The sequence below is a fragment of the Mustela nigripes genome, chromosome 13 (assembly GCF_022355385.1).
Source record: "Mustela nigripes isolate SB6536 chromosome 13, MUSNIG.SB6536, whole genome shotgun sequence".
NCBI classification, from domain to species: domain Eukaryota; kingdom Metazoa; phylum Chordata; class Mammalia; order Carnivora; family Mustelidae; genus Mustela; species Mustela nigripes.
The window spans coordinates 108,841,832-108,864,976 of NC_081569.1; the positions used below are offsets into that span (position 1 = coordinate 108,841,832).

Genomic DNA, 23,145 nt, shown 5'->3' on the forward strand with positions numbered 1-23,145 from the left:
TCTGAGATTTTTTTCTCTGTTTGGCTTCTTTTTCCTTTTCATCATCACTGAAATCTAAGGCTTCTGGTGGGGGTTCCTGATCATTCTTCCATGACGCATCTGATCCCCTATCCTGTTTAAGTTTTTCTGGTGGTGTTATTTTTAAGAGTGGAAATTTGGAAAACAGTTTAAATGCCCCAAAACAGTTAAGTAAACAATCATATACCCCCATAATGGAATATTAGGTGGCCATTAGAATGATGTTTTTAAAATTTACTTAATTACACGAAAGCATGTTTATATCACCATGCTAAAGAAAAATTTTTTGATTAAAATCATATAATTATATGTGCTAAGAAATAATATATATATATATATATATATATATATATATAAAGTAAACTCAGTATGATATAATGTATATATATTGTAAGACCAGGGAAAAGTGTTTAACAAGAAGAAAAAGGAGGGTGCCTGGGTGGCTCAGTTGGTGAAGCAACTGCCTTCAGCTCAGGTCATGATCCCAGCGTCCTGGGATCAAGTCCCATATCTGGCTCCAAGCTCCATGGGAAGTCGGCCTCTCTCTCTGACCTTCTCCCCTCTCATGCTCTCTCTCACTCTCTCTCTCATATAAATAAATAAAATCTTTAAAAAAAAGAAGAAGAAGAAGAAAAAAAAAAAGGAAAGAAAGCACAAGGCGATTTTCCTGAGTAATGGCAATCTTCTAAACCTGGGGTAATGGCTATACGAGTATAGACAATTATTAAATTCAGTGACCATTCACTGAACCAGGGGCCTAAGCCCCGTTCTTAAAATCTGTGTTGCATGTTAAGTACATCTGGATTTTTTTTCCTTTTTTTTTTTTTTTTTTTTTAGTTTAAGGGAAAGCCTCATTTTTAAAAAACAGGCTAGATGGAAATTGGCTAAAATGTGAACAATGACTACATTTAAATAATGAAACTATATATAATTTTTTGTCCTCTGGTTTTAAATTTTCTTTGATGAGCAAAGGAGAAAAATTTAAGAGATGGGCAGTTCTTTTATATATCCTTTTCCATTTCCTCTTCCTTTGCCACCATCTGACTAGATGAGGACAACAGCCCTCTGCCATCAGCTATCCTGGGTAAAACCTGCCAGCCTTAAACCTCCTTAAAGGAGCTGACAGAAGGGTACAGACTTTCTAGGTGGAGGCTAGAGAAAGAAAAATAAGAATATCACTTACATTTCATCTCCTGTTCAAAAACCTTAGCAGCTCCCTGATGCTGTCTATAAGATTAAGTCCAACGTCTCTGTAATTTAGACCTGTCCCCACCTCTCCCCCTTATTAGCCACAAATCCTAACCATGAACCTTCCACTCCCATTAGGCTGCCATGCCATGGCAAGACTTAACTTTGCTCAAAACAAAAAAGCAACTTTTTACCTGCTGAAATTTGACAGTAACATTAAATTAATTCTCTCGAGTCACAGGGAAATGGTATTTCACATACAGAGATAACTATATTACACTGTCTCCAAAATTGGAAATGTAGCAGTGAATCCAAAAGTGAAGACTGTTGATATTAAATCTTAGAATCCAAATATAGACATGTACACACTGCAATAGTCCTAGCGCTTCCGGTATATAAATACAGAGCAGGTCCTCGTCCTTGCGAGTGTTTGCAGTGAAAGCACGCATGCCTCACGCGGAGGCTGGCTATGCAATACCAGATTTTTGCCACATTCTGTTGTGCAGGGACTTTGGGTCTTCAATCCTAGAAAGGTACTAAAACTGCTAAATGAAGTGATTTCTGGAAGAGCCAAAGTGCACAAGCTGATAAAACAGTAAAAACATGGGGCTTTTTGAGGACACATATATTCTACCATCTGCTTTGATCACTTTATGATTCAAAATCAGCTAACACGAAAAGAAAAATTAAACCTCTTAAACACTGAGTTTAAAAAACACACAATGCACTTGGGGCTTCTGATGTTCATTTCCGGCAATTGAGTATGTGTCCTTATTTGAAATCACTAAAAATAAACAGGAAACCACCCGAACTGTCACAGTCCCTTATTCTATATGTGTCTCTGTCTCTGTGACCCTTCATTAGTAAAACAAACCTTGGGCTAGCTCGTGAGCTATGAAAACAAAAACACACCTGCATTAAATATGATCACAGACTTCCATCCCTCTTTACCCATACAGCTTCATAACAAATTGAATGAGACACGGCACTCCAAGGGAGGGCAAGACAGTCAATCCTCCCTCAAGAACCTCGCAGAGGGGGGCGCCGGTGTGGCTCAGTTGGTTGAGCAACTGCCTTCGGCTCAGGTCATGATCCTGGACTTCCAGGATCGAGTCCAGCATCGGGCTCCCAGCTCCTTGGGGAGTCTGCTTCTCCCTCTGACCTCCTCCTTTTTCATGCTCTCTCTCACTCATTCTCCCTCAAATAAATAAATAAAATCTTTAAAAAAAAAAAAGAACCTCACAGAGGCATGCTGGCCTCATCTTAAAGGGGGAGGCTGGAGTGCAGGTGGAGGTGCCTCAGAAAGAACCCAAGCAAGGGCTCTAGGGACAGGAACTGCCCACTATCCCTGTTAGTTTCCATTTTAAACGCAGATTTAAAGATAATTGCCTTCTGATTTTTTTTTTTTCCCTCAAATAACTACTCTTACTTTCCAGAACAGGGCACAACAGATTCCCCAGTTTCTACCTGATGGCAGCAGAATTACAAACTCAATTTTCCAGTACCTTCTCTGTTGCCTAAACTCAATACATTTTTCTAACCTCTCTAGAGAAAAGGCCAAAGGTCCCATAAGAGGAAGAGGCCTCCATTATTCCAGAGTGTTCTACCCTATTCTCATAAAGGCCTTTACTTCTTTAGGAAGGGAAATTCCACAGTATTTCAAAACACCTCAGTTAGTAGCTAACACTATCTGCCCCGCCCCCACTCCCTGTTTGTCATCTACATTTGTGAAGAGTCAAAAGAAACATTACATTCCCCAATATAGCTTGCTTATCCATTGTATTAAAAGATAAACTTGCTCTCCAACTTACCAAATAGTTATAACCAGTCCTACTTTTATTCCGGAACATCCTCTCCCCTCTGCGTCCCCCTTGCCCTCCTGGCACTGCTTCTCCTTGCCCAGGACCTGTGGCTGCCTTGGGCTCTGGTCTTTCTAGTTTTCCCTTCACTGCTCAGCCAACCCCCACCTTTCTCTATTCATCACTGTAACTGCATTTTAACTCTAGAAGTCCCTTATCTTATCCTCACTTTACAGAGACAACTTCCTCTGCAGAAGTCTCTGGACAGCGCGTATTTCTTCTTGTTTTCATCTACAGATCAAGTTTGGCTTTTAATATTGGTCAGAGGCCAACTACCTCCTGGAAATGACCTGCTCGTTGTTTTCTTGCCAAATTCTTGCCTCAGGCATTACCGTCTCTGAGAATTCCACACTGAGGACATTCATTTTCTCCAGCTTTTCCTGCTCATAGGCATCACAGTGGTATAACCAGCTTCCTCCTTAGAGAATCAAGTAATAAATCTCTCCCCCTCTCATTTCTGTCCTCGGTAGAGAGACACTTGAATGAACTACATAACCTAACAGCAAGTGCTAGAATTAGCCAAGATCCACTTATATATATATATATAAACCACAGGCAGTATTACCCAATCATTTGATCATACATTTTTCTTAGTAGATTTTCCCAGAAGTATTCCTTACCCCTCTAGGCATATTTTCAGTTTTGAGGTTCAACTAAAAGGTAGGAGAAAAGAGAAACCAAAACTTGGATGCAGTACTGTAACTCATCCTGCAAAATTGTGCTGCCAGCTTCGGGGGAGAGGGAAAAAGGGGGAGCATTCTCCTTAGAGTGAGATGATCGTATTGGATACATCAGTGCTAGACAAGTCGCAGCTGTCAAACAATTTTAAGTATATTGAAGACTCTGAACAATCTGTAAAGCAGTTAAGCCAGAAGGACTACAGCTTGTAAAAGAAGCAAATAGCAATCATGAGTAGCTCAGTTGCTTCCTGAGTAAAAACCCACTCCTTAGCACATTTAAATTAAAACCAAACACATTAAAATCCCTGTCAGATTCCTTAAGAGAGAATGTTTGCATGAGAGAAATGGTAAATTATTAATATCGACATGAATATGCAAGTATATCAGGAAAATTTTTGTTTAGGTAAACTAAGGATGGTATATATACACATGTATATATAATTATACACACACAAGCACAGGCAGATTTACAGGATACTCCCCCCCCCCAAAAAAAAGAAAGAAAGAAAAGAAAAAAAAAGACTTGAAATTTCCCACAGAGAATTAAAATTTTAAGTCAACAATCTGAGAAAAAAATATGGGAAATTACCTTAAAGAGACAAAAACAAAAACAAAAAAACTTTCAGGCTATCAAATCTTTTCTGGTAACCAGAAAACCTGATTAACCCATCTAAAGAAAAAGGCAAGTCTAGCAAGGGTGGTAGAGGTAGTACTATGACTAATGATAGCGATAACATCACAACAACCTTATAAAGTCACAGGGGGGTAAGAAGTTGAAAAAGGTGAAGACTCGTCTAAGATCCCAGCTAAGTGGTAGGACGGGGCCCAGGTCTGTCCATCTACACCATCCACCTGGGGAAGGACAACAAAAAGTAGGCTGTGCATACGAAAGTGCTTCCCAGGATGAGAGACCATCCTGGAGATGGAGGGATATTCAAATCATCTAACTCCCTCGCTCTAAATTCAAGCTAAGCAAGCAACATAAGGATGCTTTGGCTGCTGGTAAAGCCTGCCTGCATCCAATGGTGGGACAGAGAGAAAACATGGGGGTGGGGAGGGGGTGGCACATGAACTTGGGAGAGAGGATCATCTCAAGAACTGTCACTTGGGAGGAACAGAGGAGAGTTTCAAACTACCCAGGTCTCCTCCTGAGCTCCTCTCCACCCCCACCCCAAGACCATTCACTCTCACAGACCCGGGAATGAGTGGCGGAGCAGGCAAACAAGGTGAAGAAGCACTCCTACTTCTAGAATAACACAAAGGCAAAGTAGGGAAGTGGTGAGAGGAGACAGTGAAAGGGATGCTATTTCTTAAGCAAAAAGGAACATTTAATCCTGAAGCCTACTATTTGGTCTGGCCTTGTCAGAAGCAGCAAGATCCAGGGAAAAGCTAATCAAAAGCCTTACTACCTGTTTATTTGGGAGAACTCAATGAAAAGAACACAGTATAGAGGAAGGAGTCCAACCTTTGGGTTTTACTCCTCATTCCCATTGTAAAGAATGATTCCAGGAAAGCATTAGGCACAGCAGTCAAGAGTATTGGCTCTGGAGCCAGACAGCCCAGATCAAATCACCTCTGCCAGTTACCGTGGTAAGTAGCTCTGGGCAAGTTTCTTAACTTCTCTCAACTTCCTTTATTCTTTTTTTTTTTTTTTTAAAGACTTTATTTATTTATTTGACAGAGAGAGATCACAAGCAGGCAGAGAGGCAGGCAGAGAGAGAGGGAAGCAGGCTCCCTGCTGAGCAGAGAGCCCGATGCGGGACTCAATCCCAGGACCCTGAGATCATGACCCGAGCCGAAGGCAGCGGCTTAACCCACTGAGCCACCCAGGCGCCCCTCTCAACTTCCTTTAAATCATCTGTAATATACATAATGCCACTATCTACCTCACAGGGTTTGTGTGAAGACTGAATTAACTCCTATGCCGTAACTGTGGCAGGGAATTATGCTTGTTAAGCATAGAAGTTGTACAGATGCTCAAGATCTTCTCTTGGTACACACCTTTGAGAAGAAGCTCTATGGATTCAGTATTTGAGGACAAACTGTAAATTGTGAAACTATTATAACAGCCTACCAAAACTGACACAAGATGAAACAGAAAATCTAGAGTCAGACACATATTTAAGAAATTGAATTCACTACTAGAGGAAACCTTCCAACAGAGGAAACCAGAGGCCCAGACTCATGAAATCATTCTAACAATTTCATTCTTTATATATTGCCATAAATAGGAAGATGCGGCTCCTTTCCAATCTATCTTCTATTTTCCAAGAAAGCAGCATCTAGCAGAGCTGCATGTATGGTAAAATCAAGCTTAAACCATTCTGGATCAGATAAGTCTTTGAATATTCCATCAAAAGCTATGGCTCTTCAGCCACAAAAATACACAAAACACTCAAAATTCTGCAGTCAACATCAGAGGATCCACAGACCCTATAAAACCAATCTACAGACACCCTAAAAGATCCTAAATGAATATTAGGGAGCATTAATCAAAGAAGAGCAGCACTATTGTTTAAGATTTACTGTCCTTAAGGAAAGGACAAACATGCCTGCCGGTTTCTCTATCCTCTGATAAATTACAAATGGTAACAATCTACTCCTAACCTTAAGCAGGGAATTCTTCCTAATCTCATTCTAAAAAATGTCTTTTGCTATCTTTATCATCATAACCTTAAATTCTTTTCTAAGTACCAAGAATTCTTTACCTTCTAATTTAATTCTCAAGTCCTATCTTTTAGACTTATCCTATCCTCAAAATAGGATAGGATAATAGCCAATAGTTTCAGTTCCTAGATGCCTTTCCCAGATATCACTCAATTCTCTTCCATTATGTATACTCTGAATAGTGTAAACAGCTCATCTCCACCACATCACCTACCCCCCAACCCCCACCACCACATGAGTCAGATCTTATCACCTTTGAGTCTGAAGAGTCACCTCCAAGGCAAATTCTGGCCAGGATTTATGGTTACATTCCTTATCAAATACCAGAAAATGAAAAATGGAAATTTCATATTCCCCCTCCCCCCAGCTATCATTCCTAAGGCTACTTTTAGATAGTTATCTTATGAAAAGAAACTCTCATCCTTCAGCCAATAAAGTATGTAGTGAAGTTAACAAAGCACTCCTAAAAATCTGTGTAGGCAGACTCTGAGACCTTTAATTGCAACTTCATAATTTTCTACAAAACCATATTTTTCTATTAAGAGGCGAGTCAGAGCTGTGACTTCCAGTTAAGTCAAAGGATGTATAAAAGATAAAACACTTAGATAACCAAATGACAGGGTGTAATTTGAGAGTAGGAAAAACAAAGCTAACAATGGCCAAGAAACAATAATTAGGACTCAAGGAAAGACTTCAAGAGAAAAGAAGAAAAAACTGTCCAAAATATCTCTTAAAACTACATTACTTCTGGAAAAATCACATATTCTACGAATTCGGTATACAGGAATTTAACCACAGACTGGGAATGGGGCAGACTTTAAAACCAGTAAGTCATAAGGACAAAGTATAAGAGTAATACTATCGAACAGCCAGTGCAACAAAATATACTTTCCCCAAGAGGGAAATGATAGGATTTTATTCTAATAAAGATTCCACCACTGTTCATGCAATCACTGTCTACAGTTATCACCTCGACTTCCTTCTACTTCATGCTCTCCTCAACCAGCTAGTTCCAACATGCACCACCGCAGGAGAGCGCACTGAGTCCCCCAGGATTCCCTTGTACCACCTGGAATTCCAGCCCTGTTCTTTGTCTCCTGCTTTCCCCCCACATTACCAATCTTCATCTCCAGCTCTCCACATCTAGGTCCCATAACCTCCATACTTCAAAGTATGAACTCTGAAGTTCATACATCAAAAGTGTGACTCCCCTCAGCTTCCATCCACGCACTACTCTCCCTCCTGCTGTACTTTTCTGAAACAACAACACAACAAACCCCCTAAATCGCAAAGCTATCCTAGATCCCTTCCCCTCTCTCACACTCCACACACCCACACAAATGCCAAGTGGCTTCAATGTTACCTGCTAAGTGAGTCTCAAATGCCTTTCCTCTCCTTCTCTACTTATACACTTGCTTTAGGCCCTTTACAACTTCTCTATAACAACATTTCCCCTCTTGACATTCAACTTCAGCCCCCTCCAATCTCTCTGGTCCACTGCCATCACAATATAAACCTCACCATGTCACTCGACTGCTTCCAACTTTTCAACGGTTATGCACTGTCCAGGAGATTCTTTCAGGATCTGGTCCTCACCTACAGCCTCCGCTGCCACCATCCACCTCCTCCCGCTCCCCAACATACACACAGACACACACATAATCCCGCAACAACACAACACTACCGTGTTTCTCTGAATATATTATGGGATTTGGAAATTCCTTTACATCATGTAATTCTCTTTTTTTAATTTCAACACTATTTCAGCCACTTAGAAAACACACATTTACCTGTCAGCACCCTGAAGAGGCTTCACTCACCATGTGAAAAGCCTTCCTTGGCCATCTCTACTAATCTCTAACCAATCGCCAGTCACTCTATTCCTTCCTTGCCTTGTACATACTCTGTTAAGTTAATGCACATGTAACATTTTGTTATTGGTTCATGAGAATCCCTTCTACCTGTTTTTTTTATCCTGTTTTTTATCCTGTTTTTTTCTACCCTGCCTTTTTTTATCATCAAAATGTAAAAATGCAGTTCTTAGTCATTCAGTAAACTTTACCTGGACTTCACTAAAATAATGTCTTCAGCAATGAGATTTCAACTCACACTCGAACTACACCCAAAAGAGACATTTTTGAAAAGGAAGATGTGCAGATATAAAAAGAATAAAATACAGAGAATTTGAGTTTGGGGGGGAGGGGGTGCTGTGCGGGAAAGTACAAGATACCCAGGAAAGCCAGAAAGTCTAAAAAGCCTTTCAAATGGATGCATGGCAACAGAACCAAAAAGAAAACATTAGCATAATGTGGTAAAAATGCTGCCTCAAGGACAGAAGCCTGACACTTGAACTGATACAAAGCAGAATGCACCAAAGCCTAAAAGTACTACAATCCCTGATTCTGGTTTTTCCATCAGATCTGCCCTCATGAGAAATACAGGCCTAAGCAACTATTTTGGGTGCAAAATCCGCTCTTAGACTGTGTTGAAACCAAAAGAGCTGACTGTGTTCAGAGCTGGAAGAGAAGGGGGGGGATGGTCACCATGAACCCCTTCCATTCACAGCAGGAGAAACTAGGGCTTGAGAGAAATTACTTGCCCAAGATCTGACCATCAGTCAAGTGGAAGATGAGAAACGAGGTCACTTTCACGTTTTCCGCCTGGGGCTCTCTCCACTACCCCACACTACTCTTCGGCAGGTAAGTTAAGTGCTACACTGTTTTATTTTATTTACACATAAAGAGCTGTTTTGCTTTCTTAATTCCAGCAGCCTTTGAGGTGGCATCCAGACTACATTTACATGCTAAAAATGGCTTCCACAACGCACTGATTACTTTTATCCGTCACTCTTTTCTTGCCCTAACAGGGTTAGAATTCTCACAGGATAGGTTCCATCAGGTTAAATCAAAGGCTTCTCCTAATAGTGCTGACACCAGAACATGTCATCGTTGGTTAAGTCATGACTCATCCTAGTTTATAAAAACCTAGCTATCATTTCATTGATATTTCACTAAAAGCACCACCATTTCCTTCACTAATCCCAGTGAAGCAGTTGTATTTTACAATAACAAGGCAGACTGGGTAGGGACAATGACTTTTGCTCCACAGACAGGATCATCTTGGAATTGCAGAATCTGAGGACCACACATCCAGTTGACAGCATCTTAAGTCCATAAACAGGAACTCTGGGTTCCCCCAATGATTGTTAAAATCAAGTACATGATAAGGGAATTATCAAACAATAATAATATTATTGACTGAATGTGTTAGGGACTATTTTAAGAGCGTTATACACATCCTTACTGCCAATGCTCCCCAAAAGCCCAAAAGGGCAATAATGATACAGATAAGGCAAGTAGGCAGTAGCAGCACCAAATATAAGGGGCCTAAGAGGTGGCAAGAGCACACCAAGTGGGGCTTTGGTTCCAGCCCTTCTTACAGAGCAGTCAGCGCCCAGCTTGTTAGACTGTATACAGATCTGAGGTGGTAAGAACCTTGCTGTACAAGCAAAGCACAACGATTTTACTCAGGCAGAGTATTTACGGAGCAGGGCAGGAAGGACTATGGCCACCCTCCCCCTGATCCCATGTACCTCCCAGCACCACACAAAAACCAAGGGCCCCGAAGACAGATGACTCTGTCCAAAGTGATGGAGCAAGTTAAGTGTGGCCAGAGCTGGCACCTGAACCCTGGCTTGTGTGGTTGCAAAGTCCCTTCTCTTTGTACCCTTCCCCACTAGCTCTGCTCTGTAAATGCCCCCAGATGGCCTAAGAACCATGTAAAAATAATAGCTACAATTTCACAAATCATGAGGTACGAAAAATAAATTACACCTCTGAGAACCCTAACCTACCAACTGGAAAGAAAATTTTCTAATGCCCTAGAATAGCATGTGTGCTACAGATTTAACACCTCCTAAGGTAGGGCTCAAGTATATTTTAAAATGCACATTCACACACAACTGACAGGAGACTTTTAAAAAAAAAATTGATAGGGATTTGGGAGAGGGTAGCAGAGAAGGGAAGAGTCTCCTTTAAAAAAAGACCAAAACTGGTATAGAACCAAGCTGGTTTCATAAGAATAAAAAAAATTTTTTTATCATGCCAAATACTGAATTTAAAAACTGAATGTAATCCAAGAACGTTCAATATCTGAATCATAATTCGAGAGCCTGGAATGCTGACATTTAAGAGAGAAGTCATTCACTCATTCAACAAACCTTAGGTAGGCCTGTGTTAGGAGGTATTCTGGAGGCCACGAGACGAGCACGGCATAGTTTCTGCCTAGAAGTGCCTACAGCATAATTAGAAATCTTGGATTAACACATGTGAAAAAATTAAAAAGCAGCAAATGAACAAATTCCAAAAGGGTGGTTTGCCAAGAAGTGGAGGAACTGAAGGAAGGAGACAACTCAGGGCTTTTCGGGCAACAGTGTAAACACTTTAAGCCAAGTCTGGGAAGGAAGGGGGAGAATCAGAACTAGAGGCGGGGGCCAGGAAACACATGAAGGTCCAGAAACAGGAAAAACAAGGCAATTTAAAAAAAAAAAAAAATCAGTAAATACACAGCTCTTCTCACACAAGGGGAAACCGACACACGTGTGTGTGTGTGTATGTGTGTGTGTGTACACCCATATATATATATGGCAATTGATAGGGTGGTAGTTAAATAAATTAGGGTGCCTAATTTATTATTAGTACGTAGCTTTAAAACTGAGTAAGACACCTTTATGCATACTATATGATATATATGATATACTGGTAAGTAAAAAAAAGCAAGGTACAGATAAGCATGTACACTATGCCACCACTTGTTTATTTATACCTATATGCTCGTATATGCTTACATATTCATGGACTATCCATGGAATGATATAGGAGAAGGAAGTTAGAAACAGTGGATACCTCTGTTGGCTGAGACCAGGTAGATTAGAAGCAACAGGCCTTGCTCTCTGCAGAAACTAGATGGACTAGAGAAAACCCTAAATATCAGGTTAAGAAGTTTAGATAGCATGCAAACTCTAGAGCAGGGCTTTTCAACAATGGTGGAGACATTTAGGGCCAGATAATTCTCCATTGTGGGACTGTCCTGTGCAGCATAAGATGTTTAGCTGCAATCCAGCCCCTTCCATCTCTGGTTGTGACTGCCAAAAATGAGGTCTCTGGACATGGCCTAAGTGCCTTAGGAAGCAGAATCACCCCTAGTTGAGAACCACTGCTCAAGAGCTACAATGTTAATGTTAATCCACAAAACATTATGCTACAACAGTCTCGGAAATTAACAACAAAGGCAATCCACACTCGGATATGGACCTGGCGAATACACTGGACATTGTTTTGAAATGAACTTCACAAATCAGTCATGGTTTCTCAAGTTATGCTAATTCACATCCCTTCCCAAATCTGTACTGTTCACTTTTGACCACATCTACTCCATCACAGATGTCTCTTTTCTGTATTTGTTGAACACAAATGATAAAAGTTGGAACTGAAAAGCTAGACAGATTTCCGGGACTACAGAGGGAGTGGGCCAGATTCTCCAAAGGGCTTCCCAGTGGTGCACTGACCCTTTTGGATCTCTGCAACACAGTTTCACCAGTTAGCAGAAGAGCTCCACCTCCCCCAAGAGCACGTACTCTCTAGATCCAAGATCTTCAGGGATGCCAAAGAAGGCAATCTTCCCATAGAAATCTATCAGAAAACTGTATTTTGGCTTAGCTTTTTAAAAACTAATTACTGACTCAATAAGAACATAGTTACTTCCATTATGCTAATAATGTTTCTCCTCGTAACTCCTCATGACCACACAAAGTGCAAGACACAGTTCAAAAATAATGCAAGACATCACCCCTGATTTCAAGATTATGAAGACAATGATTAGTTTATAAAGCCAGGACAGGCTTTAACTAGATTCTACAAGTCACAATTTTATTATGGTTAAAGCCATTTCTAATTTACCACAATGAACCAGGGGGAGAGTGGGGGGATTAAGACATCCAACAGGCTTGAATATTTTTCAAACACAGATCTAAAACTCATGTTGATTCTCCTGCAGCTTTTCTTTTCGCAATGCCAGAAATCCAAGAGTACCTGGCAATCTTGGCTTCATATTTTGAAGTCACTGATTCCTCCAGTACTGTTGTAGGTGAAAAGTTCTGGATCTCATTCTCCTCAAATCACACTCTTCAAATTCTAGTATTGTTCCGACTACTTTAGCTTAGCTCTCAGAAGGCTGGCTCTCATTTGTGGAGGTGACCTCCAGTGACCTGACTCTGCAATCAATACACCTGTGAGTCGCTATGGAAGGTGCTTAAAAGTGTCCGCGGCGAAAAAAAGAAACTCACCATTCTAACTACTTCAGGGTAAGTCTGCTCTGTCAAACAGCCTCTGCTTATTGTAATGTAGTCCACCAGTTCATTAAGAGTGGAGCGCTTGTATTCTTTCATTTTAAGATCAGATAGCGTGTCCATGAAGTCAAAAATGACACAGCACTGCTGAAGTTTCTTTAGGAACAGTTCAGGCTGCTCTGAGGATGGAACGTCTAAGAAAAAAAAAGGAAATGGTGTAAGTCTGTCATCAATTTCTAGGTAACAGGAATTCTCTGTGAAAGTTACTTCAAAAGCAAGCTCAAAAAAATAAGAATTCACATGACAACAGTGTTCTTTTTAACAATTACACATGGGCGGGAGGGGATCCCATAGCCACTACGTCAGAGACCTTGTCTTTGAAAACTACATGGTACCAACACAATGGACAAGCATTTGCTATTCCACAACCAAAGATTGACCAAAATCCCAAGAGCCATTAGAAAGTTGAAGCACATTTTAACCAAAAACACCCCCATGTCAAAACCCCTCAGCCAAAAACACTGAAAAAGGTCACACTTCCCATTATAAGGTAAAGCCAGAAGTTTTCACTGTTGGTTTAAATTAGTTTTACTAAAAAAATTTCAAAGCAGAAATGTCAGTAAATTCATTTTAATTTCATGCTGACACCCTTGGTATTTAAAGCAACTGTTGTATGTGTATGTTTATATTTTTTGTTTTGGTTTGGCTTGACATCTATGAAGTTTCTTTGTCAAAGAAACTTGAAAAACCAACAAGATGAAGTAATATCAAATCTCTCAAAAAGAACATACCAGTAATGGGACAGTAAGAGTAGACTCTACTTAAATCTATGCTCTCTCTTTTGACCCATCTTATTCCCTCACAGTGGGAGAAAACCACTAGCAGCTTCATTAATATGTTCTTAGAATAAACCTCTGTTCTTTTCCCACAAACAGCACATCAGACATTTGGTTTGGTATCATTTCTAAAAACTAGATAAAATTTTTAGGTTAAAATTCCCCAGTTAGAATGAAAACCTGATCTATAGCTGGACTTGAAGCACACCAAGTTGTGTATGACCCATTCCATTCCTGTTTTATTTTCACTATTTTATTCCCCAAACTGGAACTTCTCTGCAAAGGCAATGAAATCATAACCAGGGTAGGCTGCTGCCTCCATCCAAGGTGATTAACTCATTAATCCTCAAAACACTCTTAGAGGTAAGCAGATGGCATTCTATTATTAGTCTCCATTTTTCTAAAAAGAAACTTCAAGGTAGTCACTGAGGTCCCACAATGAATGAGTTTCGGAGCTGGGCACAGTGCCCAGGTCTCTAACCACATTTCCACATTCCCTTTGTACTACTCAAGAAGGACTATAACAATGTTTGGCCAGTCACTGGCAACCACCCTCTGTTGCCAGCCTCCCTGTAAATGCTTTACAGCAGACATAAAGCATAAGCCACCTAGTCTCTGGAGGTAAGTCAACAATTAACAGCGCCCACCTTACAACCACCAGCAGCCCAGCAGACAGGAGTGGGAGCTATCTACCCTCTTCAGACTCCACGTGACTCCTCTCCACAGCCCTCCTCCCCTGCTCACACCCCACAACCCACATGGTAGCTCAAGTACCCAGGACCTCATAGGTAATTCCCCCCAAACACTGCCTCCTGACATCAACTTGAAGGTAAGCCTAGATGAGAGTGGACAGAACACCTGAAAACATAGGATTTCTCTACCAGATACAAAGGAACAAGAAATAGTCAAAAATTTTGAAGGTATATAGAACATCACTGCTAAAAACAAGATGTAAATTTAGAGATTATTCTTAACCAGTATGTTTCCCCTCACACCACCACCCCCACAGTTCCCCCAAAGCTTAATGTAATGTACCTTAGAGTAAAAGACTCTGGGATTTGAGTTAAACCGTGAGATGTCTTATTCTATGCTCCTATACTTAATCACTTTAAAAAAAAAAATCTAGCTTTAGACTCTAAGAACTAAATTTAGTCAGACCAAGCATTCTCCTTAATTGCTACCTATTTCAGGTGTCCAAAATAAGTTAACTAGTTAAAAAAATACTAAACGAGGCTGCTTATGAACATAGCTATATATCCTTAACCAACAACTAGTTACATGCACAGGACCATTATTGGTTAATTACTGAAGTCTTGTAAGTCCTAAATCAGACCCCATACCTCAAAGCTGCATAGAAGTTTTGATGCTGCATAGGGGGAAAAAAATCTTATTAATGTTAACATCAAGGTTAAAATCATTAGAAGAAATTGTAATTAATCCTATTTTTGTTACAGTAACTTTAATAAAGCTTAAAAACCAGACCATCTACATGGAGAACTACATTAACTCAGCACATATGGATTATGAAAGCATCTATAAATGATATCCTTTCCTCCAAAAAGCAAAGCATCACTTAAGTAGTGACAACAATGATTAATCTTTGTGGTCGCTGTACTAATACTCAAGAGATTCATATATTTGGCTATTTTAAAAATTTCAGGCAATTAACATTTAGTCTTTTTCTTTTTTTAATGTTAGGCGGCAGTTGAAATTTATTCTCTATCCAAATTGATGTAATGTAATAGGCAAATGTGAAGCAGACTATCCATCTGCCTAATGGAATAATGGTAATAGTTTACATTTACTAAGCACTACTGCACACATTTATTATGTACTATTCTAAGCATTTTCACATATTCTATCTCATTTAATCCCACCAATTCTATACAGTTGGCACTATTTCCAATTTACAGATGAAAAAAATCAAGACACAAAGAAATTCAGTGACTTGCCCAGAATCATACAGCCAACAAACAGTGGAGACAGGATTCAAATGCAGGTGAACTGGCTCCAGGGCCAGAACTCTTCACCACTGTCCAACATTCAAACTCAATATAAGGCAAGAAGAGGAATATCTTATTTCAGAAAACTGGGTATGTGCAGACATAAAAAGAGAAAGAACACAGAAAGAAATCAACCAATCTCCAACATGCCCCATTCATAAAGGATCAACCTGAATGAACCCCTTCTCTACCTCCTCTCTAGCCCATTCCCAAGATTAACACATACAGCAATAAGCTATTCTTTATCCGTTAGCATAGACTAAATTTTTCTAAGATGATCTCCTCTCCTTAAATTAAAGACTGACCGAAGAAATGGGGAGTGTTCCTCAAAGAGCCAATTCCATTATAGCAACAACTTAAAAACATTTTTTTTATTCTCACTGAAGGAGGACCTAAATCAGTCTGAGCAAAGGGCTCTTCTTGTAATGTCTAGCCCTCAGATTGCCTCAAATAGCTATGCTTCTCCCAAACTCCTTGCTTTCATCTCCCTAATCCCAGTAAGATATGTAAAGGGGTAATATAAAAATGTACAACAGGCCAGGATCAGAGAAAAAACACTTGGGAGTAATCTAGAATGTTTCAATGATAGAAGTTTACTGTCTATGGAACCAGTCCCAGAAGCAGATAATAAATATCTTTGTAAAGAAACATTTATAAAAAGTATCAGATACTAGGCCATAAAGAAAATATCATAAATGATAAAAAGTAGAAATTAGATAGGCAATACATTTTGAACATGAAGCACTAACACTAGATTTTAACAATTTAAAATGACCCACCTCCCAAATCCAAGCCACCTGAAAATCTAAACACTTTAAAATTAACTTAGATTGAAGGGGAGGGGAGTGGATTACAAACATTTAGAAATAAAATGTAGATCAGAAAAATTAAAGGTCATCTCAGAAACCCAAAGCAGACCAGGCAGTGATGCTTGCGTCATCTCTCTTCCAATGGAAGCCTCTGGTCTACACAGGCCATCCCTGCCCCCTGGAGAAGAATTCCATAGAATCATAACCATAAATAATGAGGAATCAATAAGTGATTATGTAATACCATGAAGGTCATTAGCACAACAACCCGTCCATCCCATATTAGCATTTGTTTAAAGGGGAGATAAAAGGTCAGATTCTGCTGCTCTGAAACCACTCTTAAAATTAACCTGATTTCCAGTGTCTGTTTCTCAGCCAAGAAAATAATGTAACCAGCTAAGTGGTCAATCCACCTGGCAGTTACATTTCTCACTTGTACTGTCCCCCCCTTTTTCCTTTTAAGCATTAGGTATTTTCTCCCTATGCCTCTATTTTTTTTTTTTTTTTTTTTTGGAAAGATTTACTTGAGAGGGAGCGAGCGTGTACAAGTGGGGGAGGAGCAGAGGGAACTGCAGACTCCCCACTGAGTAGGGAGCCCAACACAGGGCTTGAGCCCAGGATCCTTGAGATCATGACCAGCTGAAGGTGGTTGCTTAACCAACTGAGCCAGCCAGGCGCCCCCTGTATGCCTTTTCCATCACCATCTCCCAGCATCCTCTTATCAATTCTCATCAATAAGCTGAAGAAAATGACTACTCCCACTTACAAGGTGTTCATACCCAAATAATTTTAAAATTTACAAGTACGAGAAGAACTGGGAACATGGACATAGAATTCAATAGTAGAGGAAGGATGAAAGTTCAAATTAAAAAACAAAGATTCTCAGGGCTCTGAGAGGGAGGCTCAGTTGGTTAAGCATCTGACTCTTGATTTCAGCTCAGGTCATGATCTCAGGGTTGTGAGATCAAGCCCTGCGTCAGGTTCCACACTAGATAAGATTCTCTTTCTCCCTCTCCCTCAGCCCTCTCTCTCCTCCCTTAAAGGGAGAGACACACACACACACACAAATTCTCTTTGTGTCCAAAGAACAGTCAATAGGAGCTATGTACATTTTAGCCACAGTCCAACCCCCCCCCACACACACACATTAATGCACACATGCACACTCACACATCTCTCCTCACCCTTACTATGATTTCAAGGGCTGGCTGGAGATTAGATGGTTGTCTGTAATTGGCAAAAGCAGCTCATTCCTCCCCTAGTCAACAGCTTCCATCATTCCATCGCATCTAATGTTTGGGGCACAGGATCATGGATCCAATACTGGCCTGTCTTCCCTCGGCGCCTGACTCAGTCAAGACTTTGCAAAGCAAAAAGGAGCAAAGGTAGAAGAAATAAAACATAAGCCAGGTGTCCTTTGGGTCTGGTGCTCTAAGACTCCATTAAACTTAAGTGGTTGAAAATCAGAATATTAGGGATGCCTGGGTGGCTCAGTTGGTTGGACGACTGCTTTCGGCTCAGGTCATGATCCCGGAGTCCCAGGATCGAATCCCACATCGGGCTCCCAGCTCCATGGGGAGTCTGCTTCTCCTTCTGACCTTCTCTGCGCTCATGCTCTCTCTCACTGTCTCTCTCTCTCAAATAAATAAATAAAATCTTTAAAAAAAAAAGAAAAAAAAAAGAAAATCAGAATATTAAATTCACACTCGCAAACAGGCCAATCAAATAAATACAGAAGGCCCACATCATTATAACACTTATTAGCTACGTATCAAAGCAAAAAATGCAAAGTGATTTAGGAAAAAAAATAATGTGGGCTGGTAACTTATTCACACATAGGCTGTTAGAATGAATGTGGAAATACAGTGAATCTATAAAATGATGCTTGCACTGGAAGCTAAGCATTATTTGAGCTCCTAATGAACAATATTTATAACCCATTATTTCAATTCAAAAGATGTAAAATAAAATAAAATAAAATCCTGCTAAATTGCCAATGCTTTTCACCTGAAAATGTCCTAAGCTCCTATGTGGCCTTTTTACAGTACCAGCACAGATGGGAATATAAACATGGCCTTTGATTCCCCCCTCCCATCTCATCTCCTTAGAATTTTCCTTAAGGTGAATAAATCCCCAACCATGGATACTATCAGTCCCTCACACACAACCCTCTAAAACTTCCAACAAAGTCATGAGACTCTTACTTCCACAAAGCATATCAACCTATAGTTATAGAAAACCAGTTTCATGGTAGTGATGAGATCTTAGCACTCAACATAAAGTTGACTTAGCCTTGAAGGACTGAGGCATGGCATGCTGGTACACGTGGCAAAATACCTAACTGCCTGACCATGTGGTTTGTCCAAATCCTCGGCACCAAGTTTACTTCTAAACACAGATATAAGCGGCATTCTTCCTATAGCACATATTTCAGGAAAACTGAACGGAATCTTATTTTTATTAGTGAACTATGTTTAAATTAGAAATTGTTTTGGACAGCCACAAAATTACAAATACTAATTACTAATACTAGCAATATTTCATCAAAACAGGGAGACAAAACTATAAATCTTTCAAATGAACCAAGTAGTGTCAGGCCTCTTGTCCTATGAAATATAACATGTTGATTTCACAAGTTATTTCAGTGTAAATAAACAAATGAGAAACTACCCCCAAACTAACATGTCAGCTAAAATAAGTATGAAAGACTTGACCATTCTAAAGCCGTTATTATAGTATTCAAAGCAGTGGCTTTAAAAACCGTGTGTTGATGTAGATGACAATGTTGGTGGTAGTGCATTGTTTCCATGACTACAGATTTTTTTAAATCATCTCAAGTGATTTTAATGTGAGGGCACACTTGAAAACCCCTGTTTTTTTAAAGCATTAACTATAAAATCCCTCTTTCATCTTCTTCATCTTTGAAATTCTTTCTCTTTTAGTTTATTTAAAACTAACCATGGAAACTTCCCATTTCCACACAAAAGAAGGTCCGTGGGAACATCTACAACAGTGAAAGCATCCTTCTTTACCTGGGCTGGAAAGAAGTGAATGGACAGTGGGCTGCTTTTAGACCTCTTTCCAATCTACTGGGAAGTTTGGAAACACTTTGCTGATTGTTAGCATGCCTTTTTTTCCACAGGTTCAAAATATGTCTCATAGAATGGCTACACAGATAATACAGTGTCCAAAAATATGAGACCAAGGTTTGCGTATCAAACAAACTTAGACAATAAACTGAATAGCAGAAAACTCCAGTGCTGGTATTTCAAGGTAAAAGAATGACGCCAATGATAATGAACACTGACTGCTGCACAGCACTGGACTAAGCTCCTTATGTCCATCATCTCCCTTTAATCGGCAGAATACCTGATGAGTGGCTGCTATTAATATCCCAGTTTTTCAGAAGAAAGGACTGGGGCCCAGAACAGCTAAGTCACTTGTCCAACATCACCCACTCCTAAGAGCTGCAGCTGGTATCCGAACCCAGGGAGTTTTATCCCAGAGCCAGCGCCAGTACCAACAACAATGACAACAGTGACAGTGATGGTAATGAATCACAGCAACTAACAACCAGCACCCCCAATGTGAATCTCTCCAGTTTTCCTTTTCCAAAAGCTGACAAATACGCACTTTCCACTTTATAAGTAAAAGCCAAAGGTCTCCACCGGTGCAAACTAGTGGCTGCAGCAGCAAAATTAAAAGATTCAAGGCTTTCACGTTATTTTGATGCTTCGTTCCAATCAAAATAAATACCGAATTGGGCTCTCTACTCAGCGGGGAGCCTGTTTCCTCCTCTCTCTCTGCCTGCCTCTCTGCCTACTTGTGATCTCTCTCTGTCAAATAAATAAATAAATAATCTTTTAAAAATGAATAAATAAGTACAGAAAAACATGCACACATTCAAATGTGCACACTGCACGCACGCACGCGCGCGCGCGCGCGCACACACACACACACACACACACACACACACAACTTCTATTAGATACTTCTATTTGCAACCCTTCATATTAGCTATCCCTTATGCTTTATCTTCTAATGCCGAGGCAGTCACTGCAACTTGTCAGGACAAGAAATACAACATTTTAAAATTGATCAATTCCTAAGTATAGGTATAGATTACTTTCCTGCCACCAAATTCACCCACAAGACAGAAGCCAGAGTCAGAAGTCAAGTCAGTCTCTCTATTATTAATTCATCACCTAAGGGCTTATTTCCAGAGATGGAACCAGGGCCTTTGAACACAAGAAAATTCCTAAAGCATGCTGGGCTACTGCCTCCACCGCACCCCGCCCCAAACAGAGGGCTGCAAGAATTACACAGTGTTCTAAAGTATCTTTGTCAGTGATTCCCTTTTTTGAGAGTTTTACTTATCAATGGAATTACAAAAGAGACCAGGTTGACTTTTCTTTTTTTCCAGATAAAGTCATTAAAATAGTAAGTGACAGGGCGCCTGGGTGGCTCACTGGGTTAAGCCTCTGCCTTGGTTCAGGTCATGATCCCAGGGTCCTGGGACTGAGCCCCCTCCACCCCCCACCCCCCCCACCCCCACCCCACCCCCCACGCGCATTGGGCTCTCTGCTCAGCAGGGAACCTGCTTCCCCCTCCCCCTTCCCCTCTGCCTGCTTCTCTGCCTACTTGTGATCTCTCTCTCTCTCTCTGTCAAATAAATAAAATCTTAAAAAAAAAATAGCCATCAAAATAATACGTAAATACATTACATGGTATACACTATGGGGTATACACTATGGGGGAAAAGAGTATGCTGAGCAAAAAAATTACAATCATTAATTTTCACTATAATTTCATTTACTAAAAAAACCAAAAAGGTTCTTTTGAATAATAAAAGAAGAGAAAGGGCAATCTTGGAATAAAAGACAATCCTTCCCAAAGAAGGAGGGTGGCACAGATGTGCAGGCTGTGGTGTACACATACATCCTATGCTCTTCCCCCTACCTCCAACCCCCACCCCCACCCCCCAGCTTCCTTCCCTTCTACTTAGTGTTCACTTTGCCCTGCACCCGAAACAACTTTTCCACAGGCCTGTATCTGGGAATTTGGGACCATATCACTCCTTTGTTCCAATATTTGTCTAGTAGCAGAGATAACTGAGTTCTAGCTGTAATGACATACCATTTCAATTGTGTTTAGATGACCATGAAAGCTGAGAAGAGAATCATATAACCTACAACAGTACAGGAGCTCCTCCTCACTTTACACTTTACACATCCCTGTAGTCCTTAGAAAATATGTAACATAAAAATTTGCACAAACTTCCACTGAAGTACTTGCCACATTATACTGGAACTTTTTTTAACCAGTGAATCAAATACATGTTTTGTTCATCTTTTAATACCCAGCCCCAAGGAGAAGTTTCTAGAATATGTTAAGTACAAAACAGATACAGGTTCAGCCAATAAATTCTACATATTGAATCTTCTTTCTCCATGTTTCCAATTCTAAATTAGAACTTTATTCCTCTGGAAATAACATTATACTGAAGAATAGAGGCAATTAATATTAAATTAAATTAATTATTTTCTAATATTTTAATAACACCAAGTCATAAAATACAAATTAAAAAATAAGGATGGACTGAGCAAAATAAGTCAGACAGTAAAAGACAGATACTATATTACTTCACTTAAAACCCAAACTCATAGAAACAGAGACTAGAACCATGGCTACCAGGGTTCTCAAGGGTGGGACAAATGGAGAGATGTTGGTCAAACATACAGAACAAACTTCCAGATATAAAATGAGTAAGTTTCAGGGATCTAATGTACAGCATGGTGATAACAGTTAATAACACAGACTTCAAAGTTACTTAGAGAGTAGAACTTAAATGTTCTCACTAGGAAAAAGAAACGGTAACTGTGTGACCCTATGGAGGTGTTAGCAACATGCTGTACATCTTGTAAGAGGTTATATGTCAGTTCTATTTCCAAAAAGGTGGAGGGAAGGGAAAAAGGGAAAGTGAAGAGGGATTGGAAGAGGAAAGGAAAGACAGACAAGGATGGTTTTTAATGGTAACAGTATCTATGAATGTAAAAAGAAAAGGCCAGCTTACTTGACAAAAACCTAACTAAAAAATGCAGTTCCTTCCTTTCTTTAAGTATCACTTTCCCCCACTAATATCTAATAAAATAATGACTTATTTTCTAACACTTCATTTTAAAAATCCAGTTGATTTTTTAAATAAACAAAATAGTTTATATTCAAGTATGAGAGAAAAAAACAACAGAGAAAAAGAGCCAAAATGAAGAAGGTACAACATTAATGAAGCAGTATAATTTGGAATGCCCTCCATAGCCAAAACAACCTGATTAATTTGCCAAGTGTACCCTTAATAAGTGGAAAGTTGGAAGGTTTAGTGCAAATGGCTTAGGCTTTACACTCAGTCAGTCAGTCAGTCAGTCAGTCACCAAATATCCACTGAACTCCCACTGAGGGCCCAGGACTGCTGGGATACCACAACATGAAGAGACAAAACCCCTTCCCTCACAGAGCTTTACATCCTAGCACAGGAGACAAATAATTGCAACTAAAAATAATATATAAATACATTATATGGTATACACTATGGGGGAAAAGAGTATGCTGAGCAACAGTACGCTGAGGTTGGAGGGTAAGGTTTTAAACAGAGTATTCACCTGGAAGATGGCATTTGAGCAAACACTTGAAGTGACGTGGTCAGCAAAGAGGGCCTCTGGGACAAAAGTGGCCCAAGCATAGG

At 40.0% G+C, this 23,145-nt stretch overlaps 1 protein-coding gene across 3 annotated transcripts in view; it reads right to left on the minus strand.

Annotated features, from left to right (window-relative positions):
- PPP2R5E (protein phosphatase 2 regulatory subunit B'epsilon) overlaps nt 1-23,145 on the minus strand; it is a 148,772-nt gene that overhangs the window by 58,924 nt on the left and 66,703 nt on the right. For all 3 annotated transcript variants that reach the window (XM_059373343.1, XM_059373344.1, XM_059373342.1), the window contains exon 3: nt 12,756-12,952. In XM_059373343.1, the coding sequence (XP_059229326.1) occupies nt 12,756-12,952 (197 nt within the window). The remainder of the gene's footprint in view (nt 1-12,755; nt 12,953-23,145) is intronic.